At 33.7% G+C, this 23,806-nt stretch overlaps 1 protein-coding gene across 21 annotated transcripts in view; it reads right to left on the reverse strand.

The window, feature by feature from the left end:
* ANKRD26 (ankyrin repeat domain containing 26) overlaps positions 1–23,806 on the reverse strand; it is a 144,689-nt gene that overhangs the window by 73,830 nt on the left and 47,053 nt on the right. For 6 of the 21 annotated variants that reach the window (XM_056799618.1, XM_056799606.1, XM_056799605.1 and 3 more), the window contains 11 exons: positions 16,889–16,961; positions 12,838–12,907; positions 11,939–12,450; positions 9,618–9,765; positions 8,914–8,975; positions 6,187–6,283; positions 3,693–3,721; positions 3,524–3,605; positions 3,374–3,418; positions 1,329–1,619; positions 223–299 (listed from right to left, as the gene is read on the reverse strand). In XM_056799618.1, coding sequence (XP_056655596.1) covers positions 223–299; positions 1,329–1,619; positions 3,374–3,418; positions 3,524–3,605; positions 3,693–3,721; positions 6,187–6,283; positions 8,914–8,975; positions 9,618–9,765; positions 11,939–12,450; positions 12,838–12,907; positions 16,889–16,961 — 1,486 coding nt within the window. Of the gene's footprint in view, positions 1–222; positions 300–1,328; positions 1,620–3,373; positions 3,419–3,523; positions 3,606–3,692; positions 3,722–6,186; positions 6,284–8,913; positions 8,976–9,617; positions 9,766–11,938; positions 12,451–12,541; positions 12,742–12,837; positions 12,908–16,888; positions 16,962–23,806 lie in introns of all 21 variants that reach the window. The other 15 variants (XM_056799616.1, XM_056799615.1, XM_056799613.1 and 12 more) reach the window with 3 other exon arrangements.

Raw genomic sequence — 23,806 nt, forward strand, 5'->3', positions numbered from 1 at the left:
GTAACCACTATCCAGAGAAACTTCCTTTACTCCATTATCACACAATTAGGGATGAGGTTTTGGTGTTGGTTTTTAATGCCTCTAAAGAAAATTTCAACTCCTGAAATCAGACAAAAATGAATTTTAAAGTGATCTAAATTCTGAAAAGCTTCTAATAAAAATAGTTGAAAGGCACTTTTACTGAAATGAAAAATCAGAAATTTCACTATTATTTTTACATACCTCTTCCTGGTCACTTTTATCAAAATTTTCTTGGCTTTCCTCTGATGATCCTTCAAATTCCGATTCTTGTGTTAAATCTATATTAATATTTAAGTAAAAAATTATTTCATTTAGAATTACTATTCTTATTTGAATGAAATCCCCCCACTAAAATTAATGACAATTATTACAGCTATAATTTATCTATTGCAATCATTTAAAATAAGATATAAAATAATTTTATTTTACTAATTATACATTTAAGCTGATTATTCTACAATCTCAATATACTGATACATTTTAAGTTTCTTGTGAAAAGTTCCTTACATACCAGATAAAAGGAAGCTTTTAAGAGAGATTTACATATTTAATCAAGATGAAACTTTTATGTCTGAAAATTAAAGAGGGCAGTGAGATGGACAAAGAGCCAGGCTTGGACAAGGGAAATCTTGGGTTTGACTATGGTATCAGTTATTTCCTAGCTGTGTGATCCTAGTCAAGTCACTTAACCCTCCTTCTTCCCCTTCTGTCCTAGAACCAATAGGATTGATTGCAAGATGGCAGGCAAGTTTTTTCTTTTTATACAAAACTAGGAAATCATACAAAAAAAGAAGGTAAACTGAATTTGATAGTATAGTAATAGCATTCCATTTAAACGAATTATGTCATGGAAGCAATTACTAGGAAGCAACAAATAACTAGGTAATTGAATTCTTGGGAAAAGTTAAATTGATTATATTTAGCTTAGGGGAAGAGAGGTTAAAACATAATCCAAAATGAAAAAAAAAATCACATATGAACTTTATATGTGAATGTAACATCTAATGATTTTAAGATGTGAAACCATAAAAAATAATGAAATAAGAAATCACAATTACACAGAAGACTAATTCAGAGCACAAGCCTAAACTATCCCCTCTTTTATGTTTGTGGATAATGTTGCACTGATTAGAGGAGAAAATCTAAATACTTGTTTAAAAAGTCAACTACCAGATTTTAGATCACATTGTTATCCAATGACTTTATGATTTATCTTGCTCATCTATAATAATACTGATATGTAATAAATCTAGCAAATAATCAACTTATAGAAAATTCAGAATACTAACTATGTGCTTTTTTATTACCTTTTTTACTTTCCTCTTTTTCTAGAAGTAGCTGCGGTTCACTCTGCTTCTGGGAGCCTGGTTTGTCTACTAGAATCACAACACTAAATCTAGGCTCAGGCCCAGTTTCTTGTACAGCAGCAGCTGTTTCATCTTCTTTTAAAGGAAGCTCTCCAAACTCTGTGGATCCTGACTGATTTTTTGTCAATGGCATTGATTTGCAAGGATAATTCCCATCAAAATTCAAATCCTTGTAATTTCTATAAGTCACATTTTTCTGGGAAGTACTGGGAGAATCCCAATTGGAAACATCTGAAAAGGTAATGCTAGTATATCAGTTTTATCTATCAGGCATGTTATTTTTTTTCATTTTTTTTCACAGAATTGTTACTCAAATTATTACCTAATTATAAAGCTTTATTTTGTTTACTTATATACATCCTGTATTTTTATCTCCTAGGTTACATGAGTAAAATAAATGTTTTCTTTCATTTATTCAGCCTATCCTTTTTATTAGTTTATGAGTGCTACTGATCTCCTTACATCTTGTGTAGTCCCATGTTATCTCCTCAAGCTGTTGCCTAATCTCTCCCTTTCTTTTCCCTAATTATGAGAGTTGTTGTTATTCATTTCTCAGAACATTTTATCTGGCTTTACACCTACTCAGTTTTCATCTTCCTTGACCGTACAGAGCCTCACATACTTTTGACCATGAGTGCTTCATGGTTAATCTCTTTTGACAGTCTTATGGTAATCTCATTAACTATCATGAATTCAATGGGAAATGGTCACAACATGTCACACCAGACTCTCTTTTCATTTTTACATGGTTACTAGGCTGACAGAAGAGGTATTACTCTCATTATAGTTTGCCTAAATTTCATCTTAATTCCCCCATGTCATCTTTGTCGACAAAATGACAAACATAAGCACAAACACAAGAAAGAGAAAGTATGGCTAGATACGATTCTGTCAGATTTTGTGACAATGTGCTCGATATTAGTCAATATAGCAGTCAGGAAAGGTAGGGCAATTTTAGATTTCTTTAAAAGATATACAATGTCCAAAGGAAGTAAGATGTGCACTGGGCTGACCTTGGAAAAAACACATCTTAGTTCCACATTTTAGGACTGGCTCAGGGTTCCTCAAGCCTGTATGTCTTCCTGGGTCTTCAAACTCAACATGAAAAAACTCAAATTCATTATTTTTCTTCCTCCCTTTCCCTACCTCCAACCTCCTTAATCCTTTTATATTATTTATTTTTATTAAAGGTGAGCCCATCTTCTCAGGCACCTGGGTCCACATCTTTGACACCTCTCTCTTATTTAAATATATGTGTATATATGAATATTAAATATACATGTACACACTTTTATAAATACATATACAAAAGTTACTAAGTTCTGTTGATTCTACCCCCACATTCATCATCTTCCTCCTCCTCTCCATTCACAAAGCTCCTATTTCATGTACTCATCACCTTTGACTGGACTTTTCAAATAAATGACTAACTAGTCTCCTTATCACTGATTCCTATCTCCTCTGGTAAGTCCTACACAAAACTGCAGAGTAATCTTCTTGGGCATACAAAGAGGGAATTCTCTGGTTCTAAAGCCTTTTGTGGCTCCCTAATGCCTCAGTTCAGGAGTCACCAAGGTTATGAAATATTCCCTCCATAACCATTACCCTTTTTCATGTTGTCTCCTCACCAAATTTCCCTATATTTTATCTCTTTTACTTCTTACTTGCCTCTTTTACTCCAGACATTGGAGCATAGTTATCTGTAAATTCCATGGGGCATAGGATTTTTGTTTTTATATTTAGAACCTAGTGAGAGAGTAAACAACAGGCACATGATATTTAGCAATTGCTTAATGTATGTTAACCTGAATTGGGAGAGTATATACTCCTTCATGTAATATAGAAAAAAAGCAAGGAAGCATAAAATGAAACTAGAAATAAAGTGTTCAAAACATAAAAGTAAAATTCTGAAGACTTCTGTTAGGTATGATTTTTATAATTCACTTATTCTCATACTTGTTAAGAAGGAATAAAAAGGAAAATACCATCAATGTCATCTGCATCATCTAAACCAAATTCTTCCAGTAAATCTGCAATACAGGGAGGGGAGGAAGGGAAGGAAAAAATGAAAGATGAATATTGAAAATTATTTAGAATATACTTTGTTTGCTAAACAATTGAATTATAAAACTTGCCTGATTTTTCTTTTTCCATAACTCCTTTTTCTGTTTCTTGGTTTGTGAAAGAATCTTTCATTACAAGAGTAGGTTGAGTGGGCTATGAAATAAGATCATTAAATAACTAAATGCTTATCCTTAAAATTTTCAATAAATATTGGATAATATAAAGTATCAATGTTATTACCTGCAAGTTAGGATGTTTCTTAGGATAATCTAAAAATAGAATAAAATTTTTTATTATCAAACTGTATATAAATAGTGTAACACAATGACAACTTCATGCAAAAGTAATAGGCTTGTTGCATTCTGTTATAGGATTTAAAGAATGAATGTTTTGATTTAGTGTAATTCTGATTATGGCATTTGAGTGATAATTAGAATCAATGATTAGTACTCATAAAGCAACAAGTATATAGAGTTGGCACAACATACAATTTACATTTCAAATAGATTAGATTTCAAGGGATTTAAATGCATATGTGCACATATGCTAATATAAAAGCATACTGATAATTGACATATAAAAGTTATCCTATATAGATAGATATTCAAGTCTAAGTTAAAAACAATCTATAACCACTTTTTTATGACAGAACTAAAGTGCTAGAAACAAATGTCACAAGTGAATCCACTAAAATGTATATTTGTAGAAAAAAAGTTAATAACATATCTTCATTTCTTTCCATATTGCCTACTGGCATGCCTATCCTTCTTATATGTTAGTTTATCCATCTTAAAAGTTTCTATATCCATTCATGAAAGAAGGTATATAAAGTACATCTAAGAAATGATTTACAAAAACTATCAATTCTGAAAGTTATTTTTTAAAAGCACAAGTTTTTATCACTTCAGAGTTACTAATGCAATATTATTATAGTTAAACACATTTTCAAGATATTTTGCTTAACATTCATGGAAAACAAACTATTTCATAAATACTGACAATAAATCACATTTTCTTCAAAAGAGCAGCCTCATGCCTATATGTTTTAAGTTTGCTCTTCTATCTTTAGAAGAGATATATAAAATTCAAAGTTTTGAAAAACAGTTTATTTTATAGTATTGGATTAATTAGGCTTATTATATATGTCCACAAAAATATTAAAAGAAGTTTTAAAAGAGGTACTTCTAAAATAGCACAAATATATTCCTTTACCTCTTATTTATTCCATTTGTATCAGTAATTTAAGTATTATAACTCACTCCTGGGTAAACTTTTGTACCAAGCCAAGTATATTAAAAAGAAACATTAATTATGCTCCTTCTGGATGGAGAAATAGAAAATTGCTTTAAAATTCTCTACCTTTGGCTCTCTTGTTCTTAATTCATGTTAGCCACATTTCTGATTGGAGAAGAAAACACTCCAAATGGCTATGGACAGCTGGAATATGTGTGTCTATTTTCTAGGACACATGGATAACCTATGCTGCCAGAGATGAACAACATTTATCCTTGTAAATGTTTTCTGTATGGGTATCACTAAAGGTCAATATTTAAGGTAATATTTTTGTCACAGAAATTAATGAAGAAGACTATGTATAATTCATATAAGGCAGGGAGGGGCCATTGGCTACAATCTGTGTGAATTTCATAAACATCTAAAAAGATGTACTCATGGGTCCTTGGGGCAAGTGAATATTTTTATCTTTCCATTGAGCTCTTCTACTGTGAATTTCAAAACTACTCTACCCTATTCAGACCATTCTTTAGAAGATCGGATTTAGCTATTTCTTGATCAATAAAAATAGAGTTAATTGGAATAACAGAATCAGGTCTTGGAAACTACATTTTCCACCCTACTCAGTGTAACAAGATTAGGAAGGGCTGTCGCAAACTCAAGATTTAATTATTTGAGAATATGGCCTTCAACAGACATGTGCAAAAAAAGGACAGATCTCTGGGCAGTCCTAGGTCAAGCTAGAGCCATCATTGGCACATGTGAAACACAGGAAGTGAGGTAGAGAACAGCCTCTGGAGTTCTCAGGACTTCCTGGGAGGAGGGCTAGAGTCAGTTTCAGGTTGGTGCTTGGAGTTGGAGGGAATGCTTTTCCTTCAGATTGGTCACGTGAGTGATAAGGGCCTTGATGATCCAAGGCCTTAAAGCCCACTTTGGCTCAGACTGAGTCAGAGTGGGTCTGGGTTAAACTTATTTCCTTTTCTCCCTTCTCTCCCTCTCCCTCTCCCTCACCTTCTCCCTCTCCCTCTCCTTCTCCTCTCTCTCTCTCCCTATCTCTCTCTCTCTCTCCTCCTCTCCCTCTCCCTCTCCCTTTCCCTCTAATACTTTCTTCCTCCTGTTTGTAATTAAAACACCATAAAAATTTGGCAGCTGACTTGAGTATTTAGGCATTACATAAGTGAATTCCTTGGTGACCTTAAATTAATATATATCAGTCTTTTAAAGTGATTTCAATATCACACTACTCTCCTTCCAATACTTCACTTTCATAACTTTTGCTCCGGTATATTCCTTTTTAAAAATATCCTCTTTTTCTAATTTTCCTCAAAAAAAGCTTTAAGTGGTACTGCTTAGTCCTGTTAGTAGCACTAAGACTTCATGCATGTGCTTATCTTCTATATAATAGATTTTAAGTTCCTCTCCAAACCCTGTGCTAGCTCCTAGATGCCACTTAAACATATTTTTCTTACCAAATTTAACTAACTATATAATAAAATCTTACCTTCAAGTGATCCCCTTGAAATACTTTCTTTCATTGCTTGATTCGGGGCTGCAGATACATGTATTACCGATTCTTTGGGGAGACTTTCAGAGGTACACTTAACCAATGAAAAGATCAACATAGTTAGCAAGTTCACTGTAGAGAACAGAAATAATATTTTCTGCTAGTAAATTATGAAATTTCCACTCAGAGAGAAATGAAAATTCTATAGGAAATAAATGGTTTTATAAAACATTTTCTTCAAAAGGACAACTTCCTGTCTAACTTTTCTATTTTATGCTTCTGTCTTGAGATGAGATAACACCAGCAAATTCAGTGATATAGGCTTTTTATTAAAAAAAAGGCTTACTTGTAAGTAATGACAAAAATTCTAAGTCAGGAAATATACTATAAAATATTATAACAATCGTTGCAACTATTATCCTCTTTTCAATTTACATTTAAAATACTATTTTTCTATAGTTTAACAATATAGGAGAAGAAAGAAATACTCAGGGCCAAAGGCAAAGTACATAATATCTCCTTAAAAACATTCCATGTATTACTGATTTTGATTGAGGGAAGTAAGGCTTGCAAAGTACAAATGGATCTAGGTTTTATCATGCATATGTCTGTGTAAAATAAAGAGGACTTAGCCTTTTCAGATATATTTCCTAACATCCAAAAAAAAGAAAATTTTAGCTTAATCACATCACCCACATTTATTGTACTGTACAACTCAATGTTGACAGCTGGGAATTCAGTGTAACTACTACCTTCTCAAGAGATTTCCCACACAAGAAATATGTATTTTTTTTCTCTTTATTTCATTTCCTGTCCTCATGTTTGATATCTTTAGTACATATGATGGCTACCAAATCTCTTTAGAATTATGATTATTTATATCTCTACTAATAATATGTTTCCATTGTCCATTTACATACACTTAAAAGCAGAAACATTCTCATTGCCCTTTTCTTCACAATTCATTCCTCTGTCTTTGATAATTTAATTCTTTCAATGCTGTCTGGCTCAATTACAAAAAGGATTTTTCCACCATTGGACCCGCTTTTGCCAGTAGACATGGAGAACTATTAGTTATCCTGAATATAATACATCTCTGAATATAGTGCAATTTCAAGTATTTTGAAGGGTAACTCAGAAAGAGGAAAAATACTTGGGTTTTGGAAGAAACCTTTTTTTTTTCAACATGGTGAATATTGTTTTCTCTACCCATCATCAAATAAATAACAGGTAAATGTTCAGAAATTATAAATACAAGAGACTTGGCATAAGAGCTACCAAAATCCAAAACACTAGCTTTAGATCGATTGCCACTGCAGCACAACACATGTGTGAAAGATGATTCCTGCAAGACAACACATAGTGAAATTGCAACAATTTAGCCTAAATCTATTTTCAGTGTTCCCAAGTCACTTCCAGTACATTTGAACAATGTTGCATTGTAACATGAATTCTCTATTCACTTACAATGTAGCAATTATAAACAGATGCACTAAAATGAATGCTGAGGTGCACAATACACAACTTTTGGTTTCAAAGCTGGAAGTGCTTGAATATAGTATAAATATAACTTTCAAAGGTACATATTGGGGAAGAAAATTTCACTCTATATTCAGATATGGTACCTAATTTTATTCTCTCTCAAGTATCTAATCTAGCAATCTATGGGACAGCTCCAGTTAAAAGTTTTCTGAGGACTAACATCAAAAAGTTACCATAACCTGTCAATGTGGAAACCCCTCCCTACCCTTTCTAATTTCCCTGTTTATATTCATGATATTGACATTTGTCCCAGATTCACAGCCTTAAAAATTCAATCTATCTCTAAAATGAATTAGTATTTAAACTTTTCAATTTCTACAATAATTCTAGTTTATTTCATCACCTTCAACTTGCTTATCACATACCTCTACAAAATCCTAAAGCTATCATTTGAAGCCTCATCTAACACTATCTTATAGAGAATAATTCATGTTTCCTATTACACACCCTCTGCCAAACCTCACTCTAAATCTTTACTTCCTTCTGCCTAGTCTCTCTCTTGGTATCTTTTCCTTCCTCCTCTCTGTCAATCAAAATTTGACCCTATCATTAAACCCTAATTATAGCCTTTTTCATGATGTCTTTCTGGACTAACCATAACTTACTCTGCCATTTCCCTTTGTATCCCCCTTGAGCTGAGTTTACAAGTTGTGCAAAAACTTGATTATAAGTGACCAGGAAATCATCTTTTATGTACCTATGTCCTAGCTCACCACTTAGAGTCACTCATGTTATAGGGAGGCAGGTTATATACTCAACCTTTATCTAAAGTCTCTTACATTATTGAAATATATATTAATTCCTAGACAGAATATGGTACAATGGCATTTGCTCACTCAATAATTAACTAGATGAATGAAAGAATGGCATATTTTGAAGTTGGTAAAGTATTAAGGGTTAGAGTGTAAATTTCATGGTCTGAAAGTCAGGGCTATAGGAATCTATTTTTGAATACATTACTAACAAGTTGTGAGGCCATGGGTAAATAACTAAGTCTCTATGGCAGTCAGCTTCCTCATGTGTTAAATGAGTGGCTAGACTAGATTATTTCTAAGGTCCCTTTCAGATCTAAAATTCTGAAATTCTCATTCCACACAGTCAATGGTGATGTTTAGTAAATAAGGAAATCTGAAACATAATTTTAAAATACTCAATATTATATTTCAAAATAATAGAAAATACCTCTGAATCCCAGGGTGATTCTGTATCTTCCTCATCTTCCAATCCCAATGCTGACAGCATATCTATGAAATATAGATTTTAAAAATCCCATTAATAAATAAAATACATACTATAGAGAACATGAAAACTCTTCAAAATATGTCTAGTTATAATTACTAGCAAAAATAAAATGAATATGAGAACAGAAAAAAATTTCAGGAGACAAAGATTAAGAGCAAAATTTGTATTTGGGGATTATGGGCAAAGTAGGGTCCTTCAAAGAAAGCATTTCAGGGATAAGTGGTAATTTTTTATAAGATAATATAACAAAAATGGTTTTTCTAAAATATACTTACTATTGTGTGATAAAAAAGGAAGAGAATGTTTATATTTAACACACTTGGTAAGTGAATATATATCAAATTTATAAGTTTACCAGGCAATTAACAAAAGGAAAGATTTGTAAACACATTCTACAGCTCAAGGGGGTCGCATGATATAGTGGATACAGGGCCAGCTTTGGAATTAAGTAGACCTGAGTTCAGGTCCCAATTCTGACAGACTAATTTGTGTCTAGGGGCAAGAAACTGAATTTCTTAGTGCCCCAGGCAACTCCATAGAAATATAAGGTAGACAACAGTTGCCAGTCTGGACTGGTAGAATTTTCCTCACTGGAAATTTCTCACAATGACAGAATCACAGGTCCTGTCAAAACAATAATTTACCTCTCCTAACAGTGCACTTCTGTGATGTTATGGGAGCTTGAAGTTCACTCAGAATATTTGAAGTTTCATGATGAATTTGTTCTCTATTTTCATTATCAAATAATGCACCATCTTTCTTTTCTTCTTCTTCTGTGTCTATTAATTCTTCCTATAATTAATGAGAATGAAATGTATAATGTCCTCAAAAAACTTCCTTTATTACTATCATACATAATGCAAACCTAATACATTATATTTGCCAGATGTTGATGGACCTAATAGGCAAATCATACAAAGAATTAGATTTTTCAATCACTTATTTTACAAATTTAATTTATAGAAAAACTCTTTTCCAGTACTGTAAGTAATAATTTATAGCCCTATATATGCTGATGAGTGTTTTAATGCTTACTTTTTAACAAATTCAGATACTAGGAACTGAGGAAAATAAAAAAAAATGAATAAACAGTTCTTATCTCAGTTATAATCAAGAAGGGAAGATGAGATATCCTCTGATTGGAGGCTAGAGCCCTGAACTTCCAAACCTCTATTTAAGGAGGAATCTCAACACAATTTTCTCATTTCTTGCCTGCCCGCACTACTTTGGGACTTTTCTGACTTCTCTACCCTGCCTTAGGAATCTTAATAGGAAAACCTCATTATCCTGCAAAATTCCATCATGCTTGGTACTCCACTATCCTCTGTCATTCTGATTGGAGGGAAAAGGCACTAATTTCGAAATCTCCATTTAAAAAGGGGTCTTGGCACAGACAACTCATTTCTCATTTGGCTACACTTAGCTGACTTCTCCACTGTGACCCAGGACATGGTACCTTTTCCCTAATCCCCAATTCTTGGTTTTCCTTTATGATATATGTTGTCTTCTTCCACTAGATTGTAAGCTTCTAGGAGGCAGGGGCTGTCTTTTTTTTTATATTTATATTAACCCTGGCCTTTAGCACATTGTGTGGCACATAGTAGGTACTTAATAAATGTCCACTAAAATATATGTACAAATAAACATGAGAGAAGAATATATGAAATGTATTAGAGAATTACAAAGAGCTACAGAAGTTTGGAAGGATTAGTGAAAATTTTATATAGGTGGATTTGTATGATGTTAAGTTTGAATTTCAGAAGGCAAAAAAGAGGACAAAGAGAATATTCTAAACAGAAGAAACAACGAAAAGAAAGGTATGGAGGCAGCTAAGCTCAGAACTCAGGAAATGATAGGTGATCCAGTTTCATGGAAACATAGATACATGAAGAGTAAATAGATTTAACTATAGTTTCATTAAACAACTAGTATTCTAACGACTTCAAGTAGATTTATTAATAACATTTTTAGCTTTTCAAATTACTTTTTCAAAAGCTAAGAAAAAGTAAAGTGACCTTTGGATGTCTTATATTAATTAAATTATGAAGTTCATGAGGCCTGGGACTGGGTCCTCTTTGTCTCTGAACTCTACATAACACAGTGACTTGTCTATATTACATATATGTGTACAAATGTGCATACAAATGTGCAGAATATTAAGTTGTTAAAATTTGGGGGTATTCTGATTTTTATTAAAATATAATGGAGAATTATGGAAGTTAAATATTAGAATTTGAGATGGCTAACTTTTTCCCCCAACTTCTATATGAGTAGTTTAATTTAATGTAAGTTATATAGTCCTTTCAAGAGAAATTAAAGTTTTGGAATATAAATGTATTAAAAACAGTATAGAAAATCTAGGATTACAATAAGATAATTATTCAACTTCTGATTTAAACTCTTCTATATTTCTGTTAATTGTTATTTTAAAGAATCAGTGTCCATTTGAAGAACAAAAAGAGATAAACTTAAAATTGATCACAAATAAAAAAGAAATTCCATTTCAGAGTTTTGCAGTTCTTATGGTTAACATTACTAAGATCTGATGAAAATATTATGGAATAATCTTGTGTGAGTGTTTTAAAAATAGGATGAAACAAATAGTACATGTATATTTTAAATGAGAGCAAATATACATACTGTTTGAATCTTTCAAAATTCCTTCCCTCTCTATAATTCTATTTTTACTGGAAACAATTTTTTAGCTTATGATCAACCCAAAATTTAATTTTCATTAATTTTATGCATTTAAGTAAAATATGGTAACTACTTTTATTGAATAAATGAAAATAAAGTTATTATGACATAAAACATTTTAACATATTCTTCTTGCTTTAACATACCTAAAAGAACAAAACAATTAAGTTTTAGAACTTTAGAACTAAGGAGTTGAATGGATAAGGTAAGCTCTAAGGTTCATTCTACATCTAAATCTTGCACTTCTACAAAAAAACTTATTTTTTACCTTGAGAAAAGTACCATAGAAATTTTCACTTAAGTCTTCATAAATATCAGCTATAACTGACCCAGGAAATTCTGTAGGAATGTTGGTTCTCTGCTTTTCTTTACTTATTTTACATTTAGCTTCATTTCTATCATATTTAGTTGTATGAAGTGAGAGATTCTGTTGATTATTCAAACTCTCTTTTTCTTTCATATTTTCAAAATCTTCAGCTTGACTTTCTTCTTCATCCTCTGTATCTACATATTCTAGTTCTTCTTCCCCATCTATATCATCCTGGCCATCTTGACTGAATTTCTCCTCCTCTTCCTCACTTTTTTCCTCCTCTGCCACTTCATCTTCATAGTCTGCTAATTGTCCTTCATCTTGGCTACTTCCTATCCCGTCTTCTTCCTGATAGTTCACATAGGAATTGTCTGGACTCATCAATGCTTTATGATCTTCAATATTTAAAGTTCCATGAGTTTTCTTTTGATATGATTGTTGAGGACTTGCATTTCTAGAAATCTTCTCATCTTCATGAAGTGGTTATATGAGCATGGGAGGAAAGGATAGAAGGTGAACAAATATAGAAAGAAGAATAAGAACCATAGCAAATATAATTACCTTATTAATGCCCAGAGGAGAAGACATCTTCTGAACAAGTATTGAAAAGGTGTCAGGTAAGGGATGGACAGGATGAAGGGAGTACTGGGCTTGGGATGAAGGCTTAGGAAGGGAATCTGTCACATCCTCTTTTTCACTATCTGATTGATTGTGCCCATGAAAAGCTCTATGTTCTGTTTTGACAGTGTTACCCTTTTCATCTATTATATTAAAAAACAAATAAAGAGTACATGAAAAGAACTATCGTTTCAAAGCAATAAATAATAATACAACTGTGGAAATGCTTTAAAGCTTACCATTTGCACCATTTGTCCGTATTTGCTGAGAAGCATTTATTAGTTTCTTTAAGTTTGGCTTGGGGAGTTTCTGCCAAAATAAAAGAAAGCAAAAAACCATTGAGTATGATGAGTATCAGTTTCTATAAAATATGAGCATTTACTATTCCACATTTTTCTAAGGCTTACCAATGTAACAGAGTTAATCTGACCATTATATAGAAAATAAAACAAAATTTTTACTATTTTGTACACCAAAAAAGCACAAACCAAAAAGTATAATTATATTCTTCAATGCTTTTGTCACATCATTAACAGCTTTAGAAATGAGTAATTCTATATGTCACCTAAATAATTCTTTATAATGAAGAAAATTAATCTTAGTTATTAGCTTGCCTCTTCTATGCATTTTTGAATTGTAAAAATTAGCTTCAGTTACTTTTTTGGCTAAAACTAAAGAGAAGAAGAGATTGATTTAAACATTAGGGTAACTGGAGAAATACTGGTATCAGGCACACTTTTGTGAGGTCTGTTTTCTGGGATCACTGCCCTCTACTTAATACCTTCAACAGGAAGCTGTCAAAGATTCTTGCTTAGCAAGAGGACTCTAAACTGAAAAAGACAGGCTTTAAGAGTTTTAGTTCACACAAGATTCTGAATGCCTTAATTGGACCACTCAGAAAAAGCTGAGATCTTAGGTTAGGTCTCTTAAGGACTAGAACTCCTGAATGTTTAGTGAACTTCAATTCAACAAAGCTAAGGAGGTGCAGTATAATGGTGGATATTTTATTATGTACTGTCATTGTTCTTGAATCAATGCTAAGGATCAAAGGTCCTTAATGTTTGGGGGGGGTTGTTTGTTTTGGGTTTTTTTGTTCAGTCTAGTTAAACCTATGCACCTTAGAGGAATGTTTTTTAAGTGCAAGAAATCCAATACATAAGCATTCTGTAAACCTTAAAATTTCCCAGACCCTACTTTATATAAGATTGGATTAAGATCATTCCCCATTTGGGCAGTGAACTCTACTTAAAGCAGGAATGTGAGAATTCTACTTTACCTACTTGGATCTGCCCTAGGGGAAGATAAAGTTGTAAACTCTTTTCTGAACAATGAAAAGTACTTAAACCCATACTTTTCTTAAGCTAAGTACCTATAAAGGTCAAGCAACTTGTGAATTTACAAGGAACAAAGAACTGGAAAACTTACTCAGAGCTTTTCTGGTGTGAATTACTCAAAAATCCACACCTTCTTCGGTGTGGACTAAGAATGGGCGGTTCTTTAGAAACATCTACAGTGATTGGTAGATGTAAGGACTTAGGGGAGGTGACATAGGAGATTTTGCCCTTAAAAATAAGAGCTCAGAGAAGAGCAGGAGGTGATTCTGAGGGAGCTCATTTTGAGAAGATTCATTCTGAGGAGACTGATTCTGAAACATTCAGATGGAGGAGGGAGCTGGTAAAAGCAGCTGAGATGCTGCTGGCCTGGTGTCATTAGAAATCCTTACTTAGACAGATCTTATGGTGAGTTATAAAAAACTGACTGATTTCTCTTTTAAGACTCAGGTCTAGGCCATATTGGCTTTGAAGCCCTTCATACTTATTCCTTTTTTACTCTCTCTCTCTTTCTTTGATTACTCATTGTATTGTCTCACAATACACAAGATATAACTTAAAAATTAGAAAATCATGCCTCCATTTTTACTTGCATCACCCAAATTTTGTTGTATAAACTCTACTTGACCTTCACCGCTATTAAGCAACCCAACTGTATATCACTATCCTGTATAGCTCTTCCATACCTTTTCATCTCCTTTCAAACATTCCATGGTTCCCCATTCCTTCATTTTCACTTCAGCTTACCTCATGTGTTATATAAAAAAATGAAGCCATCTGCCATGAATTCCCTCTTCTCCCTTTCTTATCACTCAGACACATTCTGAGACCATTCCTTCACCTCTGTGTCACATGATAAAGTATACTTATACTCCTTACCAAAACTAAGCCATCATATCATACTTGTTTAGGCAATCCCATCTCATTCCATCTCTTCCAAAAGATTTTCCTGTCATACCAATTCTTATCACTTATTTTTCATCTCTCCCATTCTACTAGCTCCTTCCCTACTGCATACAAACATACCCATGTCTCCCTCATTCTGAAAAAAACTCTCACTAGAATCTTCCTTCCCTGATCTCATCTCTCTTCTATTTTTTCTAGTGCCCTAATTCATTGCCACCATATCATACTGCCTTCCATACTACAGGAGGCATATACATCAAGTACTAAATAACAGACTTGTTAAAGCAGACTTTTCAAGAACTTTTTAAGGTAAGGGACTATGAAATTGGAACACAATATTCAAAAAACAAGGAAGTATGATTCATAAGCCTATAAGTATTACCAAATAAAACACAGTATGCTCTCTAAAAGTAGGACATGGTTATCTGAAAAAATTGTGCATAGAGCATCAGGTCTACAGTCAGGAAGATATGAGTTCAAATCCTGCTCAGATTTACTAGCTATGTGACCCTATAGGCACATCATTTAGCCTCTGGATCCCTCAGATTCCTTATCTATAAAATGGAGATAACAGTACCAACTCGCCAGGATTGTTGTCCTAATTAAATGAGATAATTGTTAAGTGCTTAGCAAAGTACCTCACACACAGTAAGTGTTATATAGATGCTACTTATTATTATTAATTATATATAACCTATAACTAATGCTTCCTATTCACATAGCCACTGTTATTTTTATGTATAAGTTCCTAGATTCAGTGGACAAAGAAAACAGATGTTCTGTGCCCAAGGAGCTATAAAATACTGGCAGAAATAATTACAGTCTTAAGCACTGTGTGATAAATATAGGAAGTGTAAAGCAACATAATGGACATCAGAAGAGGGAGAACTCACTTCCATACAAGAAGGGAGAAAGAAGTGAGATCAAGGAAGACTTCTTTGAAGAAATATGTTTTTATATATTGGTTTATGAATTAGTGTCAACATTAAATGGTAGAAAAAGACACTTCAGGAGTAAAGAACTTATCTGGGTAGTCAAGTTGATTGTAAAGTATAAAGGCATGGCTAGAAGAATGAGTAATAAAATTTCTATAGTAGGTAGGATTTCTATAGGCAAGCAGTAGAAAGCAAGGTTTTAGATGAAAACGCATTCCATTCACTACAATAAAAACCGACATTAATTTAATTAAAATTAAGAGCTAAAATAAATGTAATATTTTATCAACTATGAACAACACTTTTTACCAATTAAATATAAGACTTAATGGTGAAAAAATCAATAGGTTTAATTATAGAAAGAGATCAGTACAACAAAAAATTGTCTCTAAAAAATGGAAAAATATTTTAAACAAGTATATAAATTGTTTAATAATGACAGTAATATAATCTGTCAATCCTCAATGTTCATGTGTTTAACTTTTGTGACTTTTCACAAGCACTTTCTTGATTTGATTAATAACCTCATTTTCACTTTCACATTACGCATTCCCAACCTATGCACAGTAGAGAGACTAAAAGTATGTGGAGGAGCTGGTATCCTACTAAATGCTTCACGGATCTTGTTCACTCTTCCCTTATAAAAAGCTCTGTATACTCATTTGCATATTTTTTCATTGTTTGCTTTTAAAACTGAAGTCTTGTGTTGTACTTTTGTCCCCAAAATGTAATGGAAATCTCTTGGGGTCCTATGAACAAGGACATTATATAAATATATTTCATTTTCATATAGAACCTCCATGAACATAGATTAGGATGAAGATAAATTATATAAAAGACATTTAAAGGCATGAATTCTAAACAGAACCTTTACAGATAATATTGCAATAAAATTATAATCAATACTGGGATCACAAAACTCCATAGCTTAGAAAAAAATTATTAAGTACTTAGTCTATGTCAGACACAGTATTATGCTAGGAATACAAATACAAACAAGAGGAAAGATGGTCCTTCCCCCTCAGGGAACTTAAATTCTAATGAGAAAACAATAAATACATTTAAAAAAAAGCAAGAAAAAGGCTGAGGGGAAGGAAAAAAATTTCAGGATACTTTACCTGAGTACTAAAATCTAATTCTTCTTCATCTGAGGTTGGCCAGGAATCATCAGGTCCAGGTTTATCAGAAAATCTTTTAAGAAAACAAAAATACTTTATTTCCAGAAGAGAATCACCAAAAACCTTTTGAGTCATTGCCAGGTATTTTACCACCAGATGACACACTACAAAGGATGACATAATAGAGAAGGGTATGGTAACTACTCCTACCCCATGATTTAATGGGGCAGGAAAGAAAATACTATTGTAGAAGTTATCAGTGAGTCTATAGTCTAGAATAATCTTATTTCCTATTCCTATATTCCTCCAAGTTAACAGAATGAAGACAATGGGACATTATAAATCACAAAATTATAAAAAATTCATTGTGTGTGTACCATATGTCAGTACTCTCTGTGCCTTCCTTACTAAAGTTTTCTGCCAAACTATTTCACAGTGAGTCTCCTCTTTCTGGAGGTTACCTTCAACAGATTTCAATTCTAGATATGAGTAGGGAATATATTCCAATTTCAGAAAAGGATATGATTTAAGCATAAATATTCCTAAATTCAATATTATCATTGATGAAACTCAATCAAATATTATATAGTTAAAAACTAGTTGCAAACTACTTTAGACATATGGTGTCTTCTTGATTTAGAATGTCTGTTTATCTGCTAACATTTATTGGACATCACTGTCTTCAAGACCTACGTTAAGACTTATCTCCTTATAGAAAACTTCTATGAATCCCATAGGAGAAAACTCACAGCAGATTACTAAAAAATGTACCTGGTTAGTGTTGTAAGAGTATTGAACCCTTATTGATTATAGATATTGGTATAGGTATTACCAATACCTGTGGTCTTGAGTGAACAGGCTGTTGTTTTTGACTGTTGAGAAAGATGACTTCTCAAAGCAGTCTAAAAGGATTCTGGCTAAGGCCAGTTATATAAAACTCTATTTATTGTAGGTATAAAATTAAGGAAGGGAAAGTAAAAGGAAGGCAGGTAGAAAAGCAAGTCTTATGTTTATTGTAATAATTTTTATCTATAACCACCCAACCAATCTGATCCATCAGGATCTGCTTCATCCTCTCTTCCTATTTATCTCAAACCCCAAATCCTTAACTATATATCTTAATCTAAAATATAAATTTATGATAGAGAGGAATAAATGAGCTAATGTTATTCTTTCCTCCTGCTGAGATTTTATTTCCAGTTGGTCAGAAATTCCACTGCCTTATCCACTCAAAACAGGTCAGACAGATTTTGCTGACACCTATTGGGGCAAGTACAAGTACTGCACCCAACAATCTCCTCTGGCCTGGTAAGATGGTTTTTCAGAATGTGAATTCACCAAGATTTTCCAAACTCACAGAGCTGCTCTTTGTACAACCTTCCTTGAACCAGGTCAGCCCAAAAGAAGATCATTGTTCCAACTTTCTTTCCCAAAGTTCTTTGGGAAAATTCTCTCCCATCAATCATCTCTGAAAATCCATTCAGATTTAAAGAAACCCATTCATCCCTCTAATGTACCTATCAATAAATTTTGCTAATTAACCCCATTTCCTAATGAACTCTTAATTAACAAATATTTCTCTACATTATCCATATGTACAAAAGGGAAATGGGTTTGTCTTTGTCTTTTTTATGAGTAGCACTTCTGTACAATCTCTGTGGTCCCATTTTCAGGGGATTTCACTCTAGGGCTATCATTCTAATCATTTCTTTGACTTTTGCTTTCATTGGTACAGGGAACTTCTAGAAGAAATAATGTAGACTGGTAACTGTTTGGTGTCAGTTGCCCAGGAACACTGAAGGATTTAGATTTGCTTAGGGTCATGAAACCAATATGTAAGAAAGAGGGAACTTGAATTTAGTGTATCTTTATTCCCAATACACCAAATTCAAGGTGCTTCTTTTCTCTGGTACTTAGGATATGTTTACTCTTAGCAAAGTGATATTTTTTTAAGCTTTTCTTAATTTTTTGGTAGGCACATCCAACTTCCATTTGCTTTCACTTATTTTGCTTTTCCTCCTTCAATCTGGCCCCATCTCTTCCTCTTTAACCTTTACATTGTCTTCTTTACACTATCTCTTTAAATCTTCCTTCAGTTCACTTGCTTTTCCTCATTCAGATGGAGTCTTTTCTTTAAGCTCAAGTCACTTCTTCAACTTCTCAAGGCTTTCCAAATTTCTCTGAAGATATTTAAATTTCAATGAAGTTTTCATAATTTCTAAGGCTTCTAAATCATCTTCACAATTCCTCTGACCCCATTCTACATAATGCTTTTGGAAATAAGTGAGAAGGCTCCAAATATTCAGCTTCTCTGTGTCACAATTTGTCCTACCAACCTCTTAACATACTTACCCCCATATGCAATTGTGGGTTACCCTTTTTGTTTTTTCAAAACTTTGTGAAGATGGTGGCTTATAAGCAAAAGTCAAACCCTCGATGAAAATCCTTTCACACCACAAAACAAAGTGCTTCAAGGGGGACCCAAAAACAAATTCTACAAAAGGACAGAGCCAAGGGGACCCTCCTGCTCAATTCAATTTAAAAGGTACTCAGAGAAGGTTGAATTTTCAGGTTTAAAGACCCTTCCCCCACATACTGTGCTGAGACTCCAAAGGTTGCTGGGGTCTTGGGGCCAGGGCTCCAGCCCAGAGGGAGTGCCTTGCAGTGGAGGCTGTTCAGGGTTCAGGGAGCTGACCACAGCTAGCAGGGAGGTGGCTGGAGGAGAAGAGAAGAAATGAAGGCAGCCTGATCACAGCCTTCAGCCACAACTACTATATATCTTGGGTTTCTGCCTTTGGAGGCTTTGGTCTCAAGGCATATCCAGCTCTGTAGATCAGCCTGGCTTAATCCAATCTAACAATACTGCAGATAAGAAGCCTTCAGAGGGCAGGGAAGTTGAATCTCCAACACTCCTCCCCCCATCTACTGCACTCAGTCCCACAGTAAGTATCTGGTTGACTGGGTTCCTAGGGCAAAGGCTACAACTGAGACAGAGTACCTTAGTACCAATATTGGAAGCTTGGGGCTCTGACCAGGCAACTGGCAGAGAGGTGGCTGACAAAATGGAAGAGAGGATGAAGGTAACTACCTTTAGCCTCCACACCTTCACCTTCACTTTCAGCTTCTGCTGGAAGCTAGGGAAGATATGGCTTCAGGGCTCATTAATATAACAGGCCAGTTTCATCAGCCTAATCCAATTAGTCAGAAGAGCAGAGAAGAAGCCACTTCAGGACAAAATAGCCCAAACTCACAGATCCAGCAAATGAACAGAAAAGAAAGGATATAGGCAATGACAGTGGGGAAATAAGGAAAAAATATGAGTAAGCAACAGAAAAAGAAAAAAAGGAAATTACAATCAACAGCTTTCATCCAGGTAATGAACAAAGAACAAACAGAACAGAGGAAGACCAAGAAACACCAAGCAAAAACTCAGGAACTACAGTGAATTGGATACAAGCTTTGGAAGAACTCAAAACTCAATTCAAAAAACAATTAAGAGAAGCAGAAGAAAATTGGGAAAAGAACCTAAAAAGCAAAATAAGTCATCTGGAAACAGAGGCACATGAACTAAAATAAGAAAATAGTGCCTCAAAATGCCAGCAAATCCACAAATAACAATCATAACTTTGAACGTGAATGGGATGAACTCACCCATAAAACGTAGACAAATAGCAGATTGGATTAGAACCCAAACCCTACCATATGTTGTCTTCAAGAAACACATATGAGACGGGTTGACACTCACATGGTTAGAATTAAAGGTTGGAGTAAGACCTTTTGGGCCTCAACTGATAGAAAGAAGGCAGGAGTTGCAATCATGATATCTGACGATGCCAAAGTACAAATAGACCTGATCAAAAGGGATAGGGAAGGTAAATATATTCTGCTAAAAGGAAGTATAGACAATGAGGAAATATCACTAATCAACATGTATGCACCAAATGGTATAGCATCCAAATTTTTAATAGAGAAACTAGGAGAATTGAAGGAGGAAATAGACAGTAAAACCATATTAGTGGGAGACTTGAACCAACCACTATCAAATTTAGATAAATCAAAACAAAAAATAAACAAGAAAGAGGAAAAGAGGTGAATGAAATCTTAGAAAAATTAGAGTTAATAGACATATGGAGAAAAATAAATAGGGACAAAAAAGAATACACCTTCTTTTCAGCACCACATGGCACATTCACAAAAATAGATCATACACTAAGTCATAGAAACATGGCATACAAATGCAGAAAAGCAGAAATATTAACTGCAGCCTTTTCAGATCACAAGGCAATTAAAATATTGATCGGCAAGGGTACATGGAGACCCAAATCAAAAATTAATTGGAAATTAAATAACATGATACTCCAAAATCGTATAGTTAGAGAAGAAATCATAGAAACAATTAACAATTTCGTTGAAGAAAATGACAACGGCGAAACATCCTTTCAAACCTTATGGGATGCAGCCAAGGCAGTACTTAGAGGAAAATTCATATCCCTGAGTGCATATATTAACAAATTAGGGAGGACAGAGACCAAGGAATTGGAAATGCAAATCAAAAAACTTGAGAATGAACAAATTAAAAACCCCCAGAAGAAAACCATACTAGAGATCCTAAAAATTAAGGGAGAAATTACTAAAATAGAAAGTGACAGAACTATTAAGCTAATAAACAAGACTAGAAGCTGGTACTTTGAAAAAACAGACAAAATAGACAAAGTACTGGTTAATTTAATTAAAAAAAGGAAAGAAGAAAGGCAAATTAATAGCATCAAGGATGAAAAGGGGGATCTCACCTCCAATGAAGAGGAAATTAAGGCAATCATTAAAAACTACTTTGCCCAACTATATGGCAATAAATATACCAACCTAGGTGATATGGATGAATGTTTACAAAAATATAAATTGCCTAGACTAACAGAAGAAGAAATATTTTTCTTAAATAATCCCATATCAGAAAAAGAAATCCAACAGGCCATCAAAGAACTTCCTAAGAAAAAATCCCCAGGGCCTGATGGATTCACCAGCGAATTCTATCAAACATTCAGAAAACAGTTAATCCCAATACTATACAAACTATTTGACATAATAAGCAAAGAGGGAGTTCTACCAAACTCCTTTTATGACACCAGCATGGTACTGATTCCAAAACCAGGCAGGCCAAAAACAGAGAAAGAAAATTATAGACCAATCTCCCTAATGAATATAGATGCAAAAATCTTAAATAGGATACTAGCAAAAAGACTCCAGCAAGTGATTAGAAGGGTCATCCACCATGATCAAGTAGGATTTATACCAGGGATGCAGGGCTGGTTCAACATTAGGAAAACTATCCACATAATTGACCACATCAACAAGCAAACCAACAAGAACCACATGATTATCTCAATAGATGCAGAAAAAGCCTTTGATAAAGTACAACACCCATTCCTATTAAAAACACTAGAAAGCATAGGAATAGAAGGGTCATTCCTAAAAATAATAAACAGTATATATCTAAAACCATCAGCTAATATCATCTGCAATGGGGATAAACTAAATCCATTCCCATTAAGATCAGGAGTGAAACAAGGATGCCCATTATCACCTCTATTATTTGACATTGTATTAGAAACACTAGCAGTAGCAATTAGAGAAGAAAAAGAAATTGAAGGCATCAAAATAGGCAAGGAGGAGACGAAATTATCGCTCTTTGCAGATGACATGATGGTCTACTTAAAGAATCCTAGAGATTCAACCAAAAAGCTAATCGAAATAATCAACAACTTTAGCAAAGTTGCAGGATACAAAATAAACCCACATAAGTCATCAGCATTTCTATATAATTCCAACACAGCTCAGCAGCAAGAACTAGAAAGAGAAATCCCATTCAAAATTACCCAAGACAAAATAAAATACTTAGGAATCTATCTCCTGAGACAAACACAGGATCTATATGAACACAACTACGAAACACTTTCCACACAACTAAAACTAGACTTGAACAATTGGAAGAACATTAACTGCTCATGGGTAGGACGAGCCAATATAATAAAAATGACCATCCTACCCAAACTCATCTATCTATTTAGTGCCATACCCATGGAACTTCCAAAAAATTTTTTTACTGATTTAGAAAAAACCATAACAAAGTTCATTTGGAAGAACAAAAGATCAAGGATATCCAGGGAAATAATGAAAAAAAAATACAAAGGAAGGGGGTCTTGCAGTCCCAGATCTCAGACTATATTACAAAGCAGCGATCATCAAAACAATTTGGTACTGGCTAAGAGACAGAAAGGAGGATCAGTGGAATAGACTGGGGGCAAGCAACCTCAGCAAGACAGTATATGACAAACCCAAAGATCCCAGCTTTTGGGACAAAAATCCACTCTTTCATAAAAACTGCTGGGAAAATTGGAGGACAGTGTGGGAAAGATTAGGCTTAGATCAACACCTCACACCCTACACCAAGATAAATTCAAAATGGATGAATGACTTGAACATAAAGAAGGAAACTATAAGAAAATTAGGCGAACACAGAATAGTATACATGTCAGAGCTTTGGGAAGGGAAATATTCAAAACCAAGCAAGAATTAGAAAGAATTACAAAATGCAAAATAAATAATCTGGATTACATCAAATTAAAAAGTTTTTGTACAAACAAAACCAATGTAACCAAAATCAGAAGGGTAGCAACAAATTGGGAAACAATCTTCATAAAAACCTCTGACAAAGGTTTAATTACTCAAATTTATAAAGAACTAAATCAATTGTCCAAAAAATCAAGCCATTCTCCAATTGACAATTGGGCAAGGGACATGAACAGGCAATTCTCAGCCAAAGAAATCAAAACTATTAATAAGCACATGAAAAAGTGCTCTACATCTCTTATAATCAGAGAGATGCAAATCAAAACAACTCTGAGGTATCACCTCACACCT

The sequence above is a fragment of the Monodelphis domestica genome, chromosome 5 (assembly GCF_027887165.1).
Source record: "Monodelphis domestica isolate mMonDom1 chromosome 5, mMonDom1.pri, whole genome shotgun sequence".
Classification (NCBI taxonomy): domain Eukaryota; kingdom Metazoa; phylum Chordata; class Mammalia; order Didelphimorphia; family Didelphidae; genus Monodelphis; species Monodelphis domestica.